General features: G+C 36.6%; 1 protein-coding gene across 1 annotated transcript in view; it reads left to right on the top strand.

Moving 5' to 3' along the window:
- The window catches only part of LOC106671005, a gene marked incomplete at its 3' end in the record, with an annotated part of 156,615 nt that overhangs the window by 80,601 nt on the left and 53,996 nt on the right, over nt 1-22,018 (top strand). Inside the window, exon 7 of the mRNA XM_024229416.1 lies at nt 4,113-4,177. Within this exon, the coding sequence (XP_024085184.1) occupies nt 4,113-4,177 (65 nt within the window). The remainder of the gene's footprint in view (nt 1-4,112; nt 4,178-22,018) is intronic.

Raw genomic sequence — 22,018 nt, 5'->3', positions numbered from 1 at the left:
TCTTGCGTGTCGTGTTGAGAGTGCCAGTGAGATTTTGCTGTTTTATGTTTATATATGTTGGATTTTGAAGGAAATGTCTTTTTTATACCGACTTCCTTCCCCGCCCCTTCAACATCCAACATATATTAACATAAAACAGCAAAATCTCACTGGCACTCTCAACACGACACACAAGAATGGCACAATTACACAGAAGTCAAACACTTTGAATGAATAGAAATAGTATAAATTCAATTTTCCACATCCTAAATGTATTTGTTGAATGTAAACAATGTTTGTAAATTCCAGGCCCTGAAGATGATCTCAATAAAGATCGGAACGTTGGCACGATAAAGAAAATGTTTTTCTGAAACCTGCATCACACCAGACCGCATCTCACGATTTCTGAAAAATTTATTTAATATTGCTTATTTGTGGAGATCATGGTGGTGGACTGACTAGATTATTCGACCTGTATTTGCCGCATTAGTGGTTAGGGGTTCGAATCCCTGAATAGCCCTTGGAATTTTAATGAGAATATTTTAAAAGAAATATTGTAAACTGGTTTGTTTTACACAGTCCTGCATGACTTTTCCTATTATTTATTATTTAAATCAATACATTAAAAAATTGAGAAGATCAAGAAATATTGAGTTTACTAATTTATGGAACAGAAAGTATATCGATTGGAATATTGAAAAAATTGTAAAATAGTGAAACGTGAAAAAACATTCTTGCCCTTAATTAGAAAAATAAAAACTCATTAGTCTTATAGAAAAAGCTTTTTTATGTTACATTTCATTTATCTATGTAATGTTATGTATTTATCTATGTCGTTATCTATGTTCAGTTAATTTTAGCCATCAGATAAGTTTAATGGACTTAACACATTGTCCATGTTATATTAATAATTATCTACTTATTCCCCAGATTTAATCCAATCAATTGAGCCGTGGGATGATGTGTCGGCAGTAAGATGAATCTCACAAGGATTGTCTCAGCCATAGTTCTGAGACAATTTCGGGCAAAACGTCGTTTTGGAGGGCAAGCTATAAATCCAAACTTTAGCGATAGCATAAATTACATTCCGGCCGGCCGGTGGAATTTAAGAAGAGCGGATTATTCCGGACTACAACAAATCTAAACTGTGCAAATCATCAGTTCCAAACGTTGAATGTAATCAGATATATCGATTAAAATTATTACATTGTAATGTTTCAGTTTGTATTATAAACCTAAATTGAGACATTCCGTTATTGTTATTAATAGCGATTTATCAACGTTACTAAATTCCTTATGGTCAAATGAAAGTTGAAGGATACGGATGTTTGTCCAGTAATGAAAAACTTGTACAGATGTGCGACTTTGACACATAGTGAAATCGGAAACTGAGTACATAACGTATATAACGAGTAGAGAATGGTTTCCCTAAATGTATATATATATATATANGAAACAAACAAAATGCGTTTTTCCAAAAGTTTTGCCATGCCTGAGGGATTTTTTGACCAATTTAAAATCTGATTGGCCAATTGTTTTCAGAGTAGAAACACATTTAAAAAGATGTATCTGGATGTAAAGTGTCGTATTTGAAATTTTGAAGTTGAACTGGGCCTGACATACGTTGTATAATTTTTCTCCAAAAAAATGGAAAATTTGGAAATTAGAATAAAAAATATTTAAACAGGTATTTTTGGTAGCGTCATTGGTACAAGAGCAATTCAGCCGGCCCAACTAACAAGGACACTTACAAAGCAGGTATCTACATCTAATCTGAAAAGTAGACGTTTACAATGTTCTTTGAATCGTGTACCATATATTAACCTCAGCACACCTTTTTTAAAGAATTTTGAACAGTTTTATCACACCTATTTTTTATCCCCATAAGCACTTAACAATACTCTGAAAATTTGCGATATATTATCGAACACTACTCTCAGAGCACTTCTTTGTAAAGGTGGTTCTACTTACAAACTGGATTTTGTGAACTTACCAACCAGTGATTTGATGTACTCACCTAACCGCCATTGTTTTTATTAATTTACTTACCGTTAGTAGTCAAAGCATTTAATATATTTTAACGCAATTCTCATGAGTACAACTATCTGTTCCAATCATCCCACATCAAACAATTTTACTATTTCCACTGCTTTCAAAGTTCACTAGAACTTTTAATTTATTCAAATGTGACATATATATATATATATATATATATATATATATCTTCTAATTTTTAATATAGTGTACTTACGTATTCAATCCCATTCAACTTAGAGTCTCTTTTCAGAGCTAAATATTGGACACAATTTGTTACCCCTGTGCTATCTCTCAAAACAAAACTGATAAGTTGATTGTTAGTAAAGATCATAACCAAAAGGTTTGCAGTAAAGTGGTCATAAAATTGAATTAAGTTTTATTTAGGTGTATCTATATCAAAGGAACCTACCTAACCTTATGTCATCCGCTAATTGAAAAAAGGTTATCTCTCTGTTTGCATTATTAACATATACACCTAAGAAAACTCTGAAAAACTGTCTCATATAGTCCCATGAAAATTAATAATCGTACGGTATATCACAAATACCTAGCATGTTATCGTAATTTATATTGTGTTTGGGATCTGGTTTCTGGTCAGGTAGAGAAAGAAGTAGACACTGTGATCAATTGCCCAGCTTTCGGCCTTTATAAGACCATCATCAGGGCCTGAATAATTACATTATTACATCATTATATTGTTTCATTAATTATGCGTTTTTTGGTTAGTTTTAACTTAGAGCATCCTATTTCTCATAATAACATTACAGAATGACGAAAAAACCCAGACGACGTCGACCGTGGGGACTATAGTCGATGTCGTCGTGGTTTTTTCGTCATTCTGTAATGTTAATGTGAGTAATAAGATGCTGTATTAAAACTAACCAAAAAACTTATAATTAATGAAATAACATAATGTTGTAATATTTATTCAAGCATTGATGAGGTCTTATAAAGGCCGAACGCTTGGCAAGTATCTAGAGACTACTTCTTTCTCTACCTGATCAGAAACCAGATCCCAAACATATTAATCCTCGTGGTCGATTTCTTCTTCATCATCGTAATTCGTATTGTTTATGACTACAGTTTGTTTGTTTTCTATTTACTCAAAACAATTTACTTACTGATGATCCTCTTGCGCCATAGTAATTTAGGTTATGTATTAGTATGTGGTGATCAAGAGTATCATATACGTAAGCATATTATTTCTGATATATTTAGTCAATTTATAGTCTATCTGTAGAATGAGTAAAATGTATACAAGTGGCAAAAATGAAATTGGTTCTTTTCTTGGAGTCAATATTGCACTATGCTGGAATTCAAAGTTTGTAATTCCAAACAAAACCTTTGGCTCTGGTGGGATTTTATATACTTTATCTTAGAAAATATCTTTTAACTACAATGACTGTGTAACAATTATGTTTTTAATGTACTTAGTTTTTTATCAACACATGCTATTTTCCCTCATTGTTTTAAGATAGATAGAGAGATAAGGAACAGTGTTTTGATAAAAAATTTAAAACAATATAATGTAATTGTTCGAAATTGTATTATCATTTATACAGATGTTATCGTAAATATTCATCTTCACAACTGTAACAGCAAGCATATACATATATAACTATTAATATCAATGTTTTTAATAATCAGTGGAACGACACAATTGACAACTATTGATCATCGAAAGAAGCAGCTTGTCTTTTACTTAAACTATAAAAATATAATATATATTACAATTAATTAAGGTTTTTAGTTGAGATAAAAAAGTCAATGGCACGAGCGGGATTCGAACCCACGATCTTCGGCTAGATACGCCACTGCTCTACCGCTGGAACTATCGTGACCTCGACCCACTCGGACACTAACTTCCCATCTCAACCCCACCTTTTTGAATTTTCCCTCTTTTTTGCCATTTTTCAATCCCGCTATCCCGCTCGTGCCATTGACTTTTTTATCTCAACTAAAAACCTTAATTAATTGTAATATTTTAATTGGTCAAGCGGACCACGAAATTAGTAAAATAATATATATTATTTAACAGTTGTAAATCTTTGAAATATTTATATATAAACAGCTATAACACATTTTCTTTTTTTCAGCTTGTGAAGTATTTGAAAGGCGCAAACTTGCACAAACTAGAAGACGCCAAAGTTCTCAACATTACGTAAGTGTCAAAAATATTTTTTGTACCCTTGTTAAAAATGTATTCAGTTAAAAAAAATAATTCGTGTTGACTGTCAACACTAAACTAACCTTATACGAATTTTATTGCTACCACTTTAGACATACCACCAAGTTCGGCTAATCTCACGTCCAGTGCATTCATTCTTCCAATCGATAGTCCTCAGACAAATCGTCAAACCTCTTTACTACATTACTCACCTCACTATCCACAATGGCCTCAATTTCTCAATTGTTAACGAACTGATCCGTTACCGATTCCTAAGCTTGACACCAAGATCCATCCCTTCTGCTTGAGTCCTCTCTACGCATTCGAATCACGAGAACCCGCCTTAATCGACGAAGGTCTCGAGTATTCCTTGCCTTTTAATCCTCGGCACCCAGTGCAGCATGCTGTTTTTTGATGACATATGTCCTCCGAGTCTGCACTGGCATTGTTGTTAGTCACAAACACTACGAATCAAGGTATGGTCTTGACGAACAAAAGCAAATTCAGGTGTTACTGTAAAGCTTTCGACCATTTTAAGGTCATCATCTCAGAAAATTCATAAATAAATTCATAGACTGGGGTATTTAAGTTTTTTACAGGTCGCAAATTTCCATAAAGACCGGCTCAATCCTAACATTGCGAAGGACTGAGTTAGGGCTGTCACTGTGTGAAAAACGTACCACAATTTCATTTTTAATATATACTATACTATGTATTATATAGGTATAGGGCACAAATAAAAAATTATTATTAGTAATATTACTATTGCTATTATTATTTGCAAGAGGGGTACATACTAGTACCCCTGATTTTTTAAACACTTAACTTAAAACAAAAATTAAAAAGTATTTTTTATTAACGAAAAATCTACTTTTAGCCATATTTGATATTTACACTGACAGACAAAAAATGTGGTTTGTAACTAGGACCTACCAAAACCTCTGGAGCTCTATTTTCTATTAATTATGATTGAGGTTTGGATCAGTTTTGCTTCGATCGCGAAAGAAGGTAACAATATTAATATATTTTATCTCAACCAATAATTTTCATACGGATTAATTAATTGACAAACGTTATTCGGTCAATTGGACCACGAACTATAATGAATTTAATAAGTAAAATGAAGAATATATTCACTAAAGCTGTCCGTGGCCATTTCGTTTGTCGCCAAGAATCGAATAGATTAACCGACATTTGAAAAATGGCAAAAAGGAGGGAAAATTAGAAAGGTGGGGTTGAGATGGTAAGTTAGTGTCCGAGTGGATAGAAGTCACGATAGCTCAAGTGGTAGAGCAGCGGCGTATTTAGTCGAAGGTCGTGGGTTGGAATCCCGCTCGTGACGCTGACTTTTTATATCTACTACAAACCTTAATTAATCTACTGATATAGGAAGGGACGACTAAACACATAGATGTCAACAAACAACCAATACCTTACATAAAGATTAATTAATTGAAAGGAGTTATTTGGTCAATCGGACCACGAATTCTAATTTATTTAATATAAATATATTATAACCATATTTAGTCAGGGTATAAGCAGGGTGAGGCACCGAAGCAAATCACACGAAATATCAACTAGATCAATCGGTTCTCTCTGTAGTTCTTTCACTAGGTTCTTAAGATGTCTAAATATTCTGAATTATTACGAAAATTACAGATTAATTGTAGAAGCTATGTAGATTGTCTTCTTAACAGTGTACTACTATATTTATTCATTAACTAATACTGTAAAAATGTGTGGTGATTAGTGACGGTTAGTCGATGATTATTCGGAAATCGTGAGATGCCGTCTGGTGTGATGTAGGTTTCAGAAAAAAAAGTTTCTTTATCGTGACAATGTCCCCCCCCCGTGCTTTCGTGGCACTCTCAATACGACACGCAAGAATGGCACACTTACGCAGAAAACAAACACTTCTAGCCCTGAAGATGATCTCAATAAAATTCGAAAAGTTGGCACGATAAAGAAAAAAATTTTTTTTCTAAAATCTACATCACACCGGAACCAACCGAATAATCGTTAACTTTCCCCTTTCAACACTTTCAAATTCAAGTTAGAAAGAGGTTAGATATTGCAAAAATCGCACGTCAAACCACGCACATAAAATATGTTGCTATGTTTTCTTGATCTGTACCCGACGAAATAGTCAGGAAAAAAATAGATAGATTTTTTTATAAATTTGACACTTTATTTCCCGACGTTTTGGCTTTCTTAGCGGCATCTTCAGTGATATATCTAAAAAATACAGGCAGGCCCAAGCGAATGAATTTTATTTTAGTTTGTAATATTCGGTTTAACGAAAGTTCATATATTTACATTTATTTGAAATTTAAAAATAATTTTCTTTTACCTATATGTACAAACATGTAACACAAGAAGAGCAAGTAATATGAGAGTTTTCCCGAATATAGCTTTGTTTTATTTCATTTTTAATATTACTTTAATTTCTTATTTAATATAAAACAAAAATGTAAATAAAAAATGTAAAGTGCTTTCAAGCTGTGGGCTGCCTGAAACCATTTTAATAGTTTAAAGAAATTATTTTATAATGAAATTCTTGATAGTAAGAAGGAAATTGCTTTATAATGTTCGGCCATAATGCGATTCCCCTATTATTATAATACGGGGGCCTTATTGTAGATCCCGGGAAGATCGGAAGGGACAACCGTTGAGGAAGATTTGCAGCCCTTTTTTCCACTTGTTTTCCGATTAGGTATGGGGTCGAGGCGGCTGGGGGGCTTCCTATCGGGATTATATCCTAGTCAATCCCGTGACGCTCATTCTTTTCTCCCCGGGCCGGGCCGAGAAACAATTTATTTCCAAGTTAAGCTTTCCCGTTTTGCAGTCTACTCGGTCGTCTTGGAGAACGATTGAGGTCAATAATTGGATAGGTTTTGATAGGTTTTTTTTAAATATATAATAATACACTGAATATAAAGCACACAAACACACACACACACACAAAGTCGCCTATGATATTTCACGATGGGCCAAAAAATATATGGGCTCAACAACTATATAACTTATTATTCAGAGATCGTGAGATATGGTCTGGTGTTTTGTTTAACGTGCCAACGTTTCGATCTTTATTGAGATCATCTTCAGGGCTTGAGATTTATAAACATTGTTTAAATTATACAAATACATGTAGGATGTGAAAAAATGAATTTATATAATACTAGAAATTTTAGATTCAATCATATAATCGTATTTGTACTCACTGTATTTGTTTTTTTGTAGATGTGTCATTCTTGGGTGTCGTGTTGAAAATGCCAGTGTTATAATGATGTTTTATGTTTATATACCATACACGGATATATTGTGGAAAAAATGTGTGACTTGTTTTACAGTTTTTTTAAAGTTTTAAGTTTTTATAAAACAACTCACATTTTTTCCATTCCATTTTTTTCAAAATTAAAAATCCCACACCAGTAACCAATAATTCTGACGTAATTTACAAAATCAAAATTTTAAATTGTCCCGCAACTTAAATCGCTATTACACCCCAATATTTGGATAAGAGAGTAAAGCAATATCTATGGTTGCAAAAAACCACCAAAAAAATCCTACAGCAGTAGCTACCCACCATTTTGAACGCCAACACATTTTCGAATTCAACAATCCAAAAATATTACACACAAAATTAAAAAAAAAAAAAAAAAAAAAAAAAAAAAAAAAGCAGCATTGTATGACTGCTTTTTTCTTCACACCCTACATGTATTTTTATAATTTAAACATTGTTTATAAATCCCAGGCTCTCCACAGAGATCGAAACGTTGGTACGATAAAGAAACTTTTTTCTAAAACCTACGTCACACCAGACCGCATCTCACGATCTCCAAATAATCATTAGCTAATGGTCACTAAACACCACGCATATATAACAGATTTTTTAAAATTTACGGTTATTTAAAATAATGGAAATTTTCATAGTCCGCCTGGTCAGTACAGTTAATTGATTTTTTAAGTTAATTATTCTTTTCTCGAGTATCTGATTATAAATTCTCTTGGGCGGGGGAGGGAATGCAATTGAAATTTGTAGTGTCCTCCCTGCGGGTTATTGGATGCATTTCTCTACATGCAAACTTAACCTCCTAACGGTACGATTATCTTCCTAATCTCTTTACAAAATTTAGCGAGATTTATTGTGTTTATTGATCACTGTAAGAATCACATTTTTAGTTGAAATTTAAAAAAAATATCCTCAGTAAAAGATATAAGACGATTTTTGTAATATTTCGTTTTTTTATCTGTTTACTTTCATTTCCGCTTAATTGACATTGATTTAAGTTTGAAAGTATATATAAAACAGGATGAACAATAGTACCCACTATATATTGCAGACACGTAGGAGGCTTCTAATGTTCGTCAGAGAAGCATTTTAGGATCAATAAAAAAAAACTCTGTCATTAGAAATTAGTATAGAACCATCGTCAAAAAGGATGCAAACTATGCGCAAATGGAATGAAAGATGGGAAATAGATGAAAAACTTTGAAATCAATTTATATATGTAATAATGTAAGGGAGAATTTATGGAGCCTTACAACCACTTTATCTTAGTTTTTACTGCCAATACCCACAATAAATAAAAACTCAATTAGTACGATATAGTAGTATGGGCGAATTCATCAAACGCAATTCCAAAAATTTCATAAAAGTTGTAAAGAGACTCAGTAAGGCTACCCGAGAACAAAACATCTCACTCAACCTGAAGAAACAAGTCGTTAATTAGTATATAATTCCCTTTAATAAAAGTCTTAACGAATCTCGACCAATTTTTCAACTTTGATGACTTTTATCGGAATACGAAATTTCAATGGTAGGTGGAGGGGATCCGCAGGAACCAACGGATGATCATTAATTTTAATTACAATATCATCAGCACTAGAGAAAACAAAATCGATCGATGTATATGTATACGTATATATGTATGTATGTATGTATGTATGTATGTATGTATGTATGTATATATATATATATATTTACATTTATCGTTGTTTCAGATGAGATGTTCGATTTCATTGTTTCAAAAATTCAGTAAGGATGTTCGTCCTTTACTTCCAATTGTTTATTATAATTAAACAGTTAATAATCCTCCACTATGGTTATAATGATGAACTCCCCAGTCCATTACACACTTTTTAGTTCATCTCCAAATATGTACATGGAAACACGCGATTTTCGTCTAATATCTCTTTACATGTTCATACTCGGTCATGAACATCAGAAAGGGGTTGGGGGAAGGGAGAATCAATGTAGAAACCATTCGCCGTCGTTTTTCTAGAATTTGGAAGGGAATACCGAATTAGAAAAGGAGCCCCGCGGAAAACCTCAAACCCTAATTGAAAACGATGTCCTTACGATTCAAGTGGAAGAAATCAGTGGTTGTACAGTCAGAGGAATCGCAGCACAGTTAAATTCAAGTGCCGCTACCGTATCAAGACAATTAAGGAACATAGAAAAGATGAAAAAGCTTGATCTATAGGTCCCATCATGAGCTCACTGAGCGACAGCAGTTAAAGCGCCTTGCGACGTGCGTTTCCTTTCTCGCCAGGCAAAACACCGAAGCTTGTCATGAAAGAATAATCACTTGCGATGAAAAATCGATTGCATATGATTAGCGTTGGTCAGGCCAGTGGTAAAAAATCGAGGAAAGACCAGCACACATCCAAAACTAAATTTAGACCCAAAAAATTGATGATAAACTATGGTGGTCCATGGATGGAATTATTCCCTACTCTTTTTTCTTAGAAGTAAGACCATTACTTCGATATCAAGGGAAATTGACTACATGCATAAAAAATTACTCAAAAAACAACCAGCATTGGTAAATCGGATAGGTCCTACACCCCTCCACGACAACGCCAAGCCTAATGTTTCAAAATACATAAACAAATTGAAACGGCTTCGCTACGAAGTTCTTCAGCATCCACCTTATTCTCCAGATTTTCACTTATTTAGGAATTTAGGCAACTTCGTCAAATTTTAAAAATGATTTTCAAAAGCATTTTCATACTTTGTTTCATTGCAAAGCACAGAAATCTTTACTTCCGGCATTCATGTCAGTCGTTAGGAAATATGTGTAGAAAAAGTAGGTAAATACTTCGAATAAAATGATTTTTTTATATAGTAAATTTAATAAACAACCTACACCATGGAAACGGATAATTCATGTGAAACAACCTAATATATATAGTTCCTTAATACTTGGTTCCAAACTTTTGTCTCCCAGCGTATTTTCAAATTCCCACAATAGTATGCAATAGGTACAAATCTTATTGTAAACGAGGATTTTATTTGGATTCCCAAGTGAGCATATCTTTCCAAAAGCTACAAACCATTTATTGGTACGGTAATGTCAGTATTTAAGACCCAGTTCTTTTCTCTAATTTATTTATGTTTTTTTTAATTTTTTCTCTATTGTATTTTAAAATGCCTAGATACTTCATTGTGCTTAATGATCTCTGATTTTTGTGTTCGTAAAATTATCGTGTACTTTAAACTCCTTCTGATTTTATCTTGGTTGTTGAATTGATGTGAGAAAGGTATTTATAAACTTCGCAACCTCCTTGTCCGTATTTCGAGCCCACTGCTGGTATCACTGTTCAAAGATTAAAAACAAAAAAGTACAATTATTATCAATAAACTATGTAAGTAAGTTACACATGTAAAACTGTGTCCGTGTGTTAGGATGACTCGTGTTTGACTCGCTTGCGGTTCTGAGTTCGAATCCTGGTTAAGCTCTCAAATTTCAATTGTTAATAAATTGAATAAAGGTATTTTAATGTGGTCCTGATCCCTCGTCCCCAACCCGAATCGGTTGGGTTAAACCTTCCAGTTTGATAGAACTAATTTTATTTTTACTTAGTGCTACTAATGTTAGTGCACATTTCTATGTGCTAGAATAATAATACAATTTACTTACCAAAATCAACTGTACTGCGTTTTGAAAATGCATGCCTGTTGTGCAAAAATCATACATAGAAAATTGAAGACAATCCATATGGTCTGGGCTTCAAATTGGCATATACATTTTCAAGCCGGTTTATTTATGTAAAATAGATTTTCTAAGTTTTATTATTATATTTTCTTGTGAACAAAAATTCAATAATAGTTATAAACTTTCAGTTTGTCAGAGTTGTTTTTATATTTTTGTAATGATTTTATCATTTCTTGTTATACCGCGTTGAAGAACAGCGGGAAAAGTTTTTCTCAAAGGTAAAGAAATCCGTCGTTAAAGGTCCGTTAAAATAACTTCTGTTGAGATACCAAACCAAGAAAACATTTCATTTCCTAGGACTTCAAAGAAATTTCTTTTTCAAAGCAAGAGCTTGTTTATCTTAAAATTATTAATAATTTGTTAGTTACGTATTTTATAGAAAAAAATATAAATCTTGAAATTCAAAAAAATGTTGGTCACAGAATTGTCGGTGATAAACGAAAACATTTCCAAATGGCAATCTTACACTTTTCAAAAATAAAATGTCTGTAATTTATTGACGCTAATTTTAAAATATTCTGAAATAGTATAAAAATTAAACTATAGTTTTTTTGTATTATAATTTATAGTCCACGTATTCCGAGATAAGAACCAATAAATATAGCTCCCAATTAAAAGTTTGACTAAAATATAAAACCACGACAATTTCACACAACAACAATATGAGACCAAACGTATAGCACCACAAGTGATGTCCTGAATATGAAAGGAATAAAGGTCGAAACATCGGCAAAAAAAGAAAAAATTGTTTTTAAACTCATTCTTGACCGCTCCTCCCGACATCAAAAAATTAAATTAAAACAATATCAATATTGTATATACATTAATCTTTAAGAAGGTATTGGTTGAAATAAAAAAGCTAGTGTCACGAGCCGGATTCGAACCCATGACCTTCTGCTCAATGCGCCGCTGCTCTACCACTTTAGCTACTGTGACTTCGATTCACTCCGACACCAACTTCCTACCTCAACCCCATCTTTTGAATTTTCCCTCCTTTTTGCCATTTTTGAAATGTCGTGTAATCACGATTCGATTCACTGCGACAAATGAAATATCCACGGAGAGCTTTAGTAAAGATATATTTCGTTTTACTTATTAATTAATTAGTTAATCTCTATGTAAGGTGTTGGTTTAAATAAAATTTTATTTCGCCGAAAGTCGTGGGTTCGAATTCCGCTCGTGACACTAGCTTTGTTATTTCAACCAGTACCTTACATAAAGATGAATTAATTGAAAGAAGTTATTTGGTCAATCGTACCACGAAATATAATGGATTTAATTGTAAATCCAATGCACCAATTATAGTGATTATTTCTTCATTTACTTCATATACTTTACCTCATTCTTGACCGCTCCTCACGAATCCAAAAAAGTTATATATATATATATATATATATATATATATATCTGNGGGGGGGGGGGGAGTAATTTATATAAATGTTCGTACGTAAAAAGCTTGGCAGATAAATTGGAATAGTCGGGTTTGTTTTGGGCTTTTACGAAATATTCGTTTAATAAAGTACTTTCGGAAGGTATCAGCTTTTTAATCGCTACGTATTAGTAAATCCTCCACCACATGCGATGTATACTCAGGTTACGCAGTCCTATAAAAAAGGATATTAAAAATACATCATTAATTATAAAATATACGGCCGTTCTTCGAAGCAAACAATGTATATTAGAATTCGTGCTTTATTAAAATTTTAACAAAATATGAATAAATTTTATATCGTATGAATGATGTGCGCTAGAGGGCAAATTTTCAATTAAAAAAAAATTCATTTGCTTATTTACAACTGCATTTTAAATATGAAACGGGCAATAAAGTTGAAACAATGAGTACATCGTGTGAACGTGCTCACAAGGCAGGGACACAAAAAACGTGAAGGCATGAATGGCCACCAATCGGCGATGGAAGCAGTTAGTTCACCAAGAGAGTGGAGATCACTTGGCCACAACCATCCCTTAGCGACGTTGGTAAACTAAATTGTATCCGACTAGGATTGGCGGGTAATGTTCTCGATGACAATTCATGGATTAAGGGTAATTTAGAACATTTTTTTAACGGAATTTGCAAGGTGGGGTGCGAATGCTATTGTTATGTCGGTATGTTCAAAGAACTTTAAATTGTAGGGTTTGGAGGCTGTTAAAATTGGAAGGCATTAGTGGATCCGTAGAGTTAAAGTTTGGAAGACCTTAAATAAGGAGACTAGAAAGGTCTTGACTTTTTTATGTCAGTTTGGACCATTTATCAACTAGTTTTCTAAGCAGTCTGAGTCTTTGTTTAAATTTTGCATTTATGTCCAGTATGAGATGAACACGTCAACATACAAGTCGTTTGCCAAGATACATTCCGAGGTTGGTACTTCGCAACGAGAATAGAAATATAGCCATCATTGGTGTAGAGGCAGCTCAGCCCCGAAGGACAAGACAACCCCGCTTGTCCATTCGTAGTGACAGGGTCTGCATTGAGCATCAGACCGTATGCCGCGCGCAAAGGGCTACCTAAGCCGAAATACATCAGCTTGGTCTCCCGCGCACTTCCTAGACAGAGAAGGCGACTCTATCTCCTAGAGTATTGGGAAATTCCGGATCCGCTCCGGCCGCGGTTTCGTTTAAAGTGGAATTTCTAACCACCCCCTAGAGGAGTACCGCCTACGGTAAAGCCTCTTATCGACCTCAGCCTAAACCTACGTGCAAACCATACTCGAGTAGGAGCAACCGATTCATTGCAACCCGTACCTAACCGCCACTACTCATTCGAGGGACTATCCAGCATAATCATAGCGTCCTCAACGCCTATACCCTGCGTCCGATCCGCCCTATCCCGAGAGACCGGGTGTATAACGGTGGTCGCAGGTTTTGTGCGAAGGTCACAGATAGAAGACAGCCTCTTCTCTAAGCTCCCACCAGGGGCGTCACCACGTACTACTATGTATCCATTCCCAGTGTAACAGGGACATTTTGGAACATTTCTGTTATCCCGTAGTTGAAATGGTTATGCACTCTCCTCCATCTGTGCAGACAGGATCTGGTACCCTAACCCTCGTGTGCCTCTGATAAGACACCCGCCGTCCATGCCGACCCGAGGCCGGCACGAGTAGTGCTTTAGAGAGGTTGCCACCCCCTCTGGGTTACACCATTATTTTGTGCCCGAACACCCCCCTTGTAACCACGGGTTGAAAGGGGGTCCCAGGATAAAATGAAGGAACCTGAATTGAGAAAGGGAAGTCGTTGAGGACACAAGGGGGACCTTTTCTGGTTCTCGAGGCCGTAACGGCCTTAACCACATTATACCACCTGTTGTCGCTGGATTTCCACATTGAGTGGGCTACAACTCCCCTGGTGGGTTGTCGAAGGTGAGTTTAGATTTGTCATAAGCAAAGATAAAAATGAAAGTTAGGGTTTTGTAAATTGTGTAAAGGAGGGAAAGGAGTAGCTACCCACGCAGCTACACTTTTCTTTGACCTCCCTTATCCTATGGTTTGTTAGTTTTTATATTATTATTGATATATGTACAATAATAAACTCTTTTTGTACATAAATATCACAGGCGTTTGACTAGAATAAATATCACAATGTTGTAAATATTTAGTGTGATAAACACAATTTTCTAATCAAACGCCTGTGATATTTATGTACAAAAAGAATATTATTTATTAAGTAATTGTTACTGGTTTTAAAAAATGCCTATACATGTAAGAGGCTGTTAAGAAGAGGTTTTTATTTATTTATTTATTATATATGTATATAGTTTGTTTGTATACATATCGTGGAATGTGCAATGTGTTTACGATTTGACTTTGTATCTATCCCCTGAAGAAGACAATAAAACTTGTCGAAAGCTTAGGCGTTGATATAATAACATTGTATGTTTGAAGACCACAACCCGAATCCCAACCTACTTAAACTAGATTTCAACGATGCGCATCGAGCACCCTATAAAATTCTTTTTTGGTGTGTGTAAATTTAAGCCACAAAGTATATAATTAGTTGGATCATAATTTTTGCAATTTTCGAAAGTTCTTGACTAAAGTTTAGGAAGATTTTCTTGACTTTGTAAATATTGATAGAAATCGTGTTTACAGAAACGTTGCGATTACTAATAAGCATTAAACGAATATACTTAATTGCTCAAACGTCAGTGTTCATTAATGTAAAGATTTAATTACTAAAAATTTGATTTTTTCTTAAAACGGTTTAAAAAATTAATCGTTAAAGCATTAACTCTTTACTTCTTTCCTCTTTAGTCTTTGACTCCTTGGTACTAAATTGATGCAAGTTGCAAATTTACAAGAAAATAAATTACATGTTCAAGATCTGTTAGAAAACAATCTCATGCTTGTATTCTTCACGAAGTGTACATTTTTAACATTTAATTTTATTTAATGCAGCTCTTTACGTTTTCTTACTGTTCAACTTCTACTTGTTCAACTTTGAACTAAACTGTCTTTTTTTAATTTCTATATTATTTACATGAGTAAATAAATTTATGTAAATTAAAACAAAGTAAATGTCTAAATCTTAATGGTCTTTAAAATTGTTGATAACCGAAAGTCAAATATTTTAGCAATTAAACGTTAATTTTAACATTGATGATATCTGATATCTGAGTAATTAAGTATAAATATTTATTGATCATAGAAAGCGGCAACTTTTCTGTAAGCGCGATATTTGTCAATATGTAAAGCCTAAGCCTGAACATATGATTATGCTATGGCTTATCATGATCAAGACAATCATACATAAACTTAGACAAGAACTTTGGAAGCTCATAAAAGTAGATCCCCATAGTGATTTTGTACTGTTTTTGCTGGAAGTTTCAATAACAAAACATCGATGAATCACTTACGGTTTTCATTCAATGTTTTTTCTATTGTAGTGATCAAATTTACAGTAGAATTGTGATTTTACGAGATAGGGGGACTTTAAGGTAGAAAGTGGAGAAAGGTTGAAGTAACCTGAAATGTGAAATATCTTGGATGCAATCGAGAATCAAGATTTGGACAATAGAACCTCTTTCGTCGATCATGGCATGTGGGACAACTATTGAAGTATTGATTTCTTACATGTATAATAATTTGTGTGCGTCAGCAGTTTTGATAGTAGTATAGTGCAAACGTTTGCGCAACACTACATTACAATACATTAAAAAGAATCTAGAATAAACATAATTTTACTCTCTATAAAAAAAGCCAATTAATTTATATACAGTAATTAAGTGTTTGCATAATTAGTTAATTGTTTTAAGAGAACCCAACCTCATAATACCTGTAAAGTAGAGGGACCCTTCTTGTTTAAAGGGTAGTCCTCACTGCTTTATGGGGGGGGGGCTGGTTCGCCTAGAGCTATGATATTAACTGTAGGGGGAAATAAACCAAAACACAAAAATAAACGGAAATACGCCTTTTATTGCGACAACAAAATCATTTTCGAGTTGTGTAATAAATTAAAATGAGAAAAGGAACATAAGTTCAAAGTAAAGAAAAGTTACAAATTAAAATGTTCTCACAACAAAAAAAACAAAAAAACTGACGGAGCTCCGTATCAACAAAATACAACAAAATTTTTACTTCTTTTAAAAATATAACTAAAATCAATTTCTGGCGTCAAAGAACAAATTCGGGTTTGTTGACGGACGGAGGTTGTCAGGCAATAGTAACGATACCAGTCTTGGCGTCGGTAGGTTGTCCTGGCAACAGGTCTGCAGAGGGGTAGTGGTGAGTCCCGCGGCGCTTCCAGCGGCGTGGGTCGGAAACAGTCACTTTCCTTTTGGTAGTGCTGCGGTAAGGTAGGCGGAGCAGATCTCCAGAGAATCACGAGCGGCGTCGCGCAGGCGCAGAACGTAGAAAAGGCCACTTCTCTCGTCACGGCTGAACGGACACTGCCTTCCGTGGATCTATCACCAGTGGATTACCCGCCGCACTATCGCCCGACTAATCCTCCATCATCAACAAATAAACTAAACGAACCTTTCCTTCGGCTCAAATAAAATTAACGTCTCCTTGTTCGGGCTCATTCAAATAAATTAAAATAAATGTCCTGGTGGCGTCAACAATACCAACTTTAAATAATATATCCATGGTCAGGAATATTAAATGGCCTGAAGTATTGCCACAATGCGACAAGAAAATGAAGTGAAACTGTGCTTTCAACTGATTTTAAATTTGAAGAAACATTTAAACGAAAACGGTTGCACATACTAAAAATGAAAAACATTTAAACCAGCTAAAAAGAGCTCCACAAGAATGACGAAGGATCAATTTGTGACCTGGCGTGAAAGGAAGTTTAATTGAGATTAAAATCATTTTGCGTCTCTTCACACCATGTCAAGTGAGTTTTAACGTCAAAACGGCAACTAACTTCAAGCCAAAAACAACAAAGCCTTCCGGCAAAAGGGAAGGGTGTTTCGGGGATGAAAACCATACTCGCAACACCACCCCCCCTTTCAATTTTGTGGAGGACACATCAGAACATTTACTTCAGACAAGGCGTTCTGTTGTCCCCTTTTCCAAAAAGACATCCCAATTACAAGCATCCTTTTCGTTTCACAGCCAAAATTTTAATTGACCAAGCCCTGAACCGATTTATAAGAAGTAAAATATGATCAGCTTGAAATGTCTAATTAAGCAGTCAACTTTAAATATAAAAAGTAATGAAATAAAATTGACATTCATTCACTAAAATAAATTCATTGTAAATAATAAGCAGAGTTGTACTATTCTAAGACACGAATTTTCTAAGATAGGAGGATAGTTTATGTATTTACAGCGTGTCCAAACTAATACGCCCACCATTTTTTTCTTTTGCGGTTCAAGATAGGAAATAGTATGACTTTAGACTCCCATTTATTTTTCATGTAGTTCGTTCATGTAAGGTCGATTTATTTTTGTCGACCTAGTTTCGACATAAGACGAATTCAAATTCTTAATGTTAAACGAAAACACCCATTTTTCACATTTTTTTAAACTAGATTTTTTGGCAAGAAAAATGAACGCTGAGTTGTTAATATCGGTCCAGTAGAACCAAAGATATGATTTTTTGAAAATAGCCGAAATGCTGTTTGTTTGTTTTTTTGCTGGGGCTTCCGACATCTAGGTCATTTCAGCCCCCCCGCTAAGTCTATATTCTATATTCTATACCCGTTCAAATACAACATTCATACAAATAAATACATTCATACACTTAAATACATCCATACACTACACTCATTCCGTTTGGTCGGTGGAGTACTTGATATTCCTCCACCGACCTACACTTAAACTAAACTAGATTGGGGTCGATGGGGTACTTTTATAAATATTCCGCCATCGACCCCGAACACACACTCACTCGCTTTTATCGTTCGAGGGGCGTTGATGACGTTATATTCACCCTCACCCCTCGCCATTCACGCTAATAAATACATGCACACAGACAAAACATATAGACACATAACACATAAGACATACTATATACAATAAAAAAAAAAACAATTTCCCCTAAAAAGCGGAACAGGGGACTCTGAAACTCGCTACCGTGCTCGAGGACTCTTCTTAAATCCGGCGGCATGCCTACACGCTCTGTATGGAGCCAAATGGAGCCAAGGCATGACACGCCTCTATTATGTGGGACACATCGAGCAACCTTTATCTGCATAAGGGGCACCTGCGCGGGCTTTGGCCCAAAAGCAGGTGCCCATGTGTCAACCGAATTTGGCCCTCGACGATCCCTCGTCTCCTGCTCAGATTTGACTCGCAAGAGCCTCTCCGACGACCCCGCCCACTGACGCTGCCATCTTTCTTTTATCATATTTTTAACTGCGTGTTTAGCGTCAGGGGGCCTGATCGCGATGGTCCGATCTGGAGGGTGGGACGTACCGGCTTTCGCCGCCTCATCCGCGCGTTCGTTACCCTCCAGGCCGACGTGTCCGGGAATCCAGACAACAACCACCGTTTTTCCAAGAGGCTCCAGCTCCGCGTATTTCTCTAACAAGAGCACGACGAGAGGGTCCACAGAGAACCTGTCGCGTATAGCCCAGACAGCGGTCAGAGAGTCGGTACATACGAGGAAGGCTGAGCCCTCCCCGGTCCGCACCGCCTCGAGAGCGTGCCAAATCGCATACAGCTCTGCCGTGTACACGCTGCAGTGAGGGGGCAACGACCAAAAGGTGGCTACTCCCTCGCCATACACAGAACACGCCACACCATCGCCGGTCTTGGACCCGTCTGTAAAAATCAGACGAAAACCGGCGTATCTATTTCTAAGTTCAAGGTACTTAACCTTGTAGAGGTATGGTGGTGTACACGATTTAGGCAAGTTCGCCAGATCGTCGCGGACGAGTACGGCCGGAAAGGTCCAGGGGGGTGTCGGCCGGTGCCCCACCCGAAGCACCGTCCCCAGCGCCAATCCGGCCCTCCCTAAGGACTCACCGAAGCGGATCCCGAGGGGTCGCGTCCGCGAGCGAAGCCTGTCGTAAACTACTCTGTACGGGCAGTGGAGGATTTTCATAGCGAGGGGTTGCTCCGGCTTGGCCAAGAACCCGGCCGCGTAACCGAGGGTGAGTTGCTCTCTCCGAAGTTCGGGAGGCAAGACCTCCAGCTCGCAGCACAGACTGGCCAAGGGGCTGGTCCTGAACGCCCTCGAGATTGCTCTGAGACCCTGGTAATAGAGCCTGTTGAGCTTTCTCAGGCGCGTTTTTCGGGCCGAGGAATAAGACATACATCCATAAAAGATCCTCGAACAAAGCAGCGAGTCAAAATTTTTTAGCAGAGTCTCCCTGTCCGCTCCCCACTTAAAGTGACCAACAAATCTCAACAGTGAGAGGGTTTTCCTGCTCTGGACCTCGACGGCGTCGATGTGTGCTTGACATCTCAAGTTTTCATCGAACAGGAGGCCGAGGAACCGTACCTTCTCCACGTATCTCACGGGTGTGCCCCTCAGGCAGTGTTGAGGGCGGTTATGGGGCCTCCTCAATCTTCAAAAGTGAACACACACCGTTTTCGAAGTGGAAAAGGCAAACCCGGTTTCCTCGGCTATAGCAGCCACATGGTTTATCGCCGACTGTATCCTACCGCCGACCTCCGCCAGATCCTTACCCGAATGGTAGAAGCAGAGGTCGTCGACAAAAAGCATTTTTTTTATCTGCGGGGGGACACCGTCAGCGATACCGTTCACCGACACCAAGAAAAGCGCAACGCTCATCACCGAACCCTGAGGGATACCGTTCTCCTGAACATGCTCCCTAGACAGCACAGTTCCCAGCCTGACTCGGAACCTACGGTTCTCCAGGAAACCCCGGATGAACCGTGGCAATTTGCCTCTTAGACCGAATTCGTGACATTTCCGTAGTATCGCGTATCTCCACGACGTATCATAAGCCTTCTCGAGGTCGAAGAACACGGCCAGAGCGTGCTCTCTTTTCAAGAACGTGTCCTGAAGGTCGCCCTCGAGATGACATGCATGATCCACCGCAGAGCGATTCCTACGGAATCCCGCCTGATACTGGCTGTAAAATCCCTTTGTCTCCAGGTGCCAGGTCAAACGACCGTTCACCATAGACTCCAGGACTTTGCTCAAGCAGGTTGTCAACGAAATCGGTCTGTAACTCGTAGCCAGCCTTGGATCCCTACCCTCTTTAAGGATAGGTAAGATAAGCGCTTCTCGCCAACGATCGGGGTAAGAGCCCGAATCCCATATGTTGTTGAACAAGTCCAACAAACGCCGCTTCGCACCCTGGTGAAGGTGGCGAAGCATCTCATATGGGATACCGTCACACCCGGGGCTTGAATTCCGGGCGCGCCCCAACGTGGATTCGTACTCTCCCATCGTCAGAGGCATGTTGTACGCTTCACTGGTGCCGCCGCCGAAAGCTGTTCTAGTGCGTTATACCGAAACCACTTTATTTTGCCTTCTACTGCCAATGAGAAAAGTCTGAAAGCTTACTAAATTTCCTGCCAAATTCCATTAATTTCGTATTTTGCATCGTTATTTCTCCTCGATCAATACCTGATCTTACCCAAGACTCATTTTCCGAAATACCTTGGTTGTAGTTCAAATCCCGCCTACTTTCTCCACCGGGGTTGGGACTAGCCACAGTGGAGTTAACAATTAATCATAGCTATTTATTCAGGGAATAAAAATGTTAAATAGCAAATCAAAGGAATGAAGGAACTAACGCTGTTTATTTTTCGTTTCCAGACTCTTGTGGGGATAAGTCCGGTGGGATTTGAAAAAATAGTTAGAAAAAATGTGAAAAATGGGGGTTTTGAATTCGACTTATGTCGAATCGAGGTTGAAAAAAATAAATCGACCTTACATGAAAAATGGAGATGAGTCTCAATTTGTACTTTTTTTCTATCTAGAACCACAAAGACAAAAAATGGGGTGGGCGCATTAGCTTGGACATCCAGTATATTATCATTTATATTTACATTTATATTGATATTCATCTAATCTTTGGTACGGAAAAATTTATCCAACGATCGATTAATTCCCTTATTCCTAATACTAAAAGTCAAATAGGTGTTGCTCCAGTTACTCTATCCTTTATTGAGACAGTTGCTGCAAGGTTGTTTTAAAGCAACTGCAACAGCAAAATACTATCCTTCCTTAATTATCAACTAATTCACTTATTTTTTGTGCTGAAAACCGCGGTACTCGATTTGTTTGAGCGTTAGACTCTCAGTTCGTTGACTCCGTGGTCGTTTGTTTGATTCTCACCCTTACTCTTGGACTTTCATGCAACACTTCTCCTCGTATTTTGTAGTACCTCTAATTATCATACACTCACCACACTGGCTAAGTTAAAAATTATAAGGCTATCAAGAACAAAAAAATATTTTGAATAAAAAAC

The sequence above is a fragment of the Cimex lectularius genome, unplaced genomic scaffold (genome assembly GCF_000648675.2).
Source record: "Cimex lectularius strain Harlan isolate CLEC.00 unplaced genomic scaffold, Clec_2.1 scaffold380, whole genome shotgun sequence".
Classification (NCBI taxonomy): domain Eukaryota; kingdom Metazoa; phylum Arthropoda; class Insecta; order Hemiptera; family Cimicidae; genus Cimex; species Cimex lectularius.
Note: the sequence above shows the minus strand (reverse complement) of the source record. Positions and strands in the feature narration are given on the sequence as shown.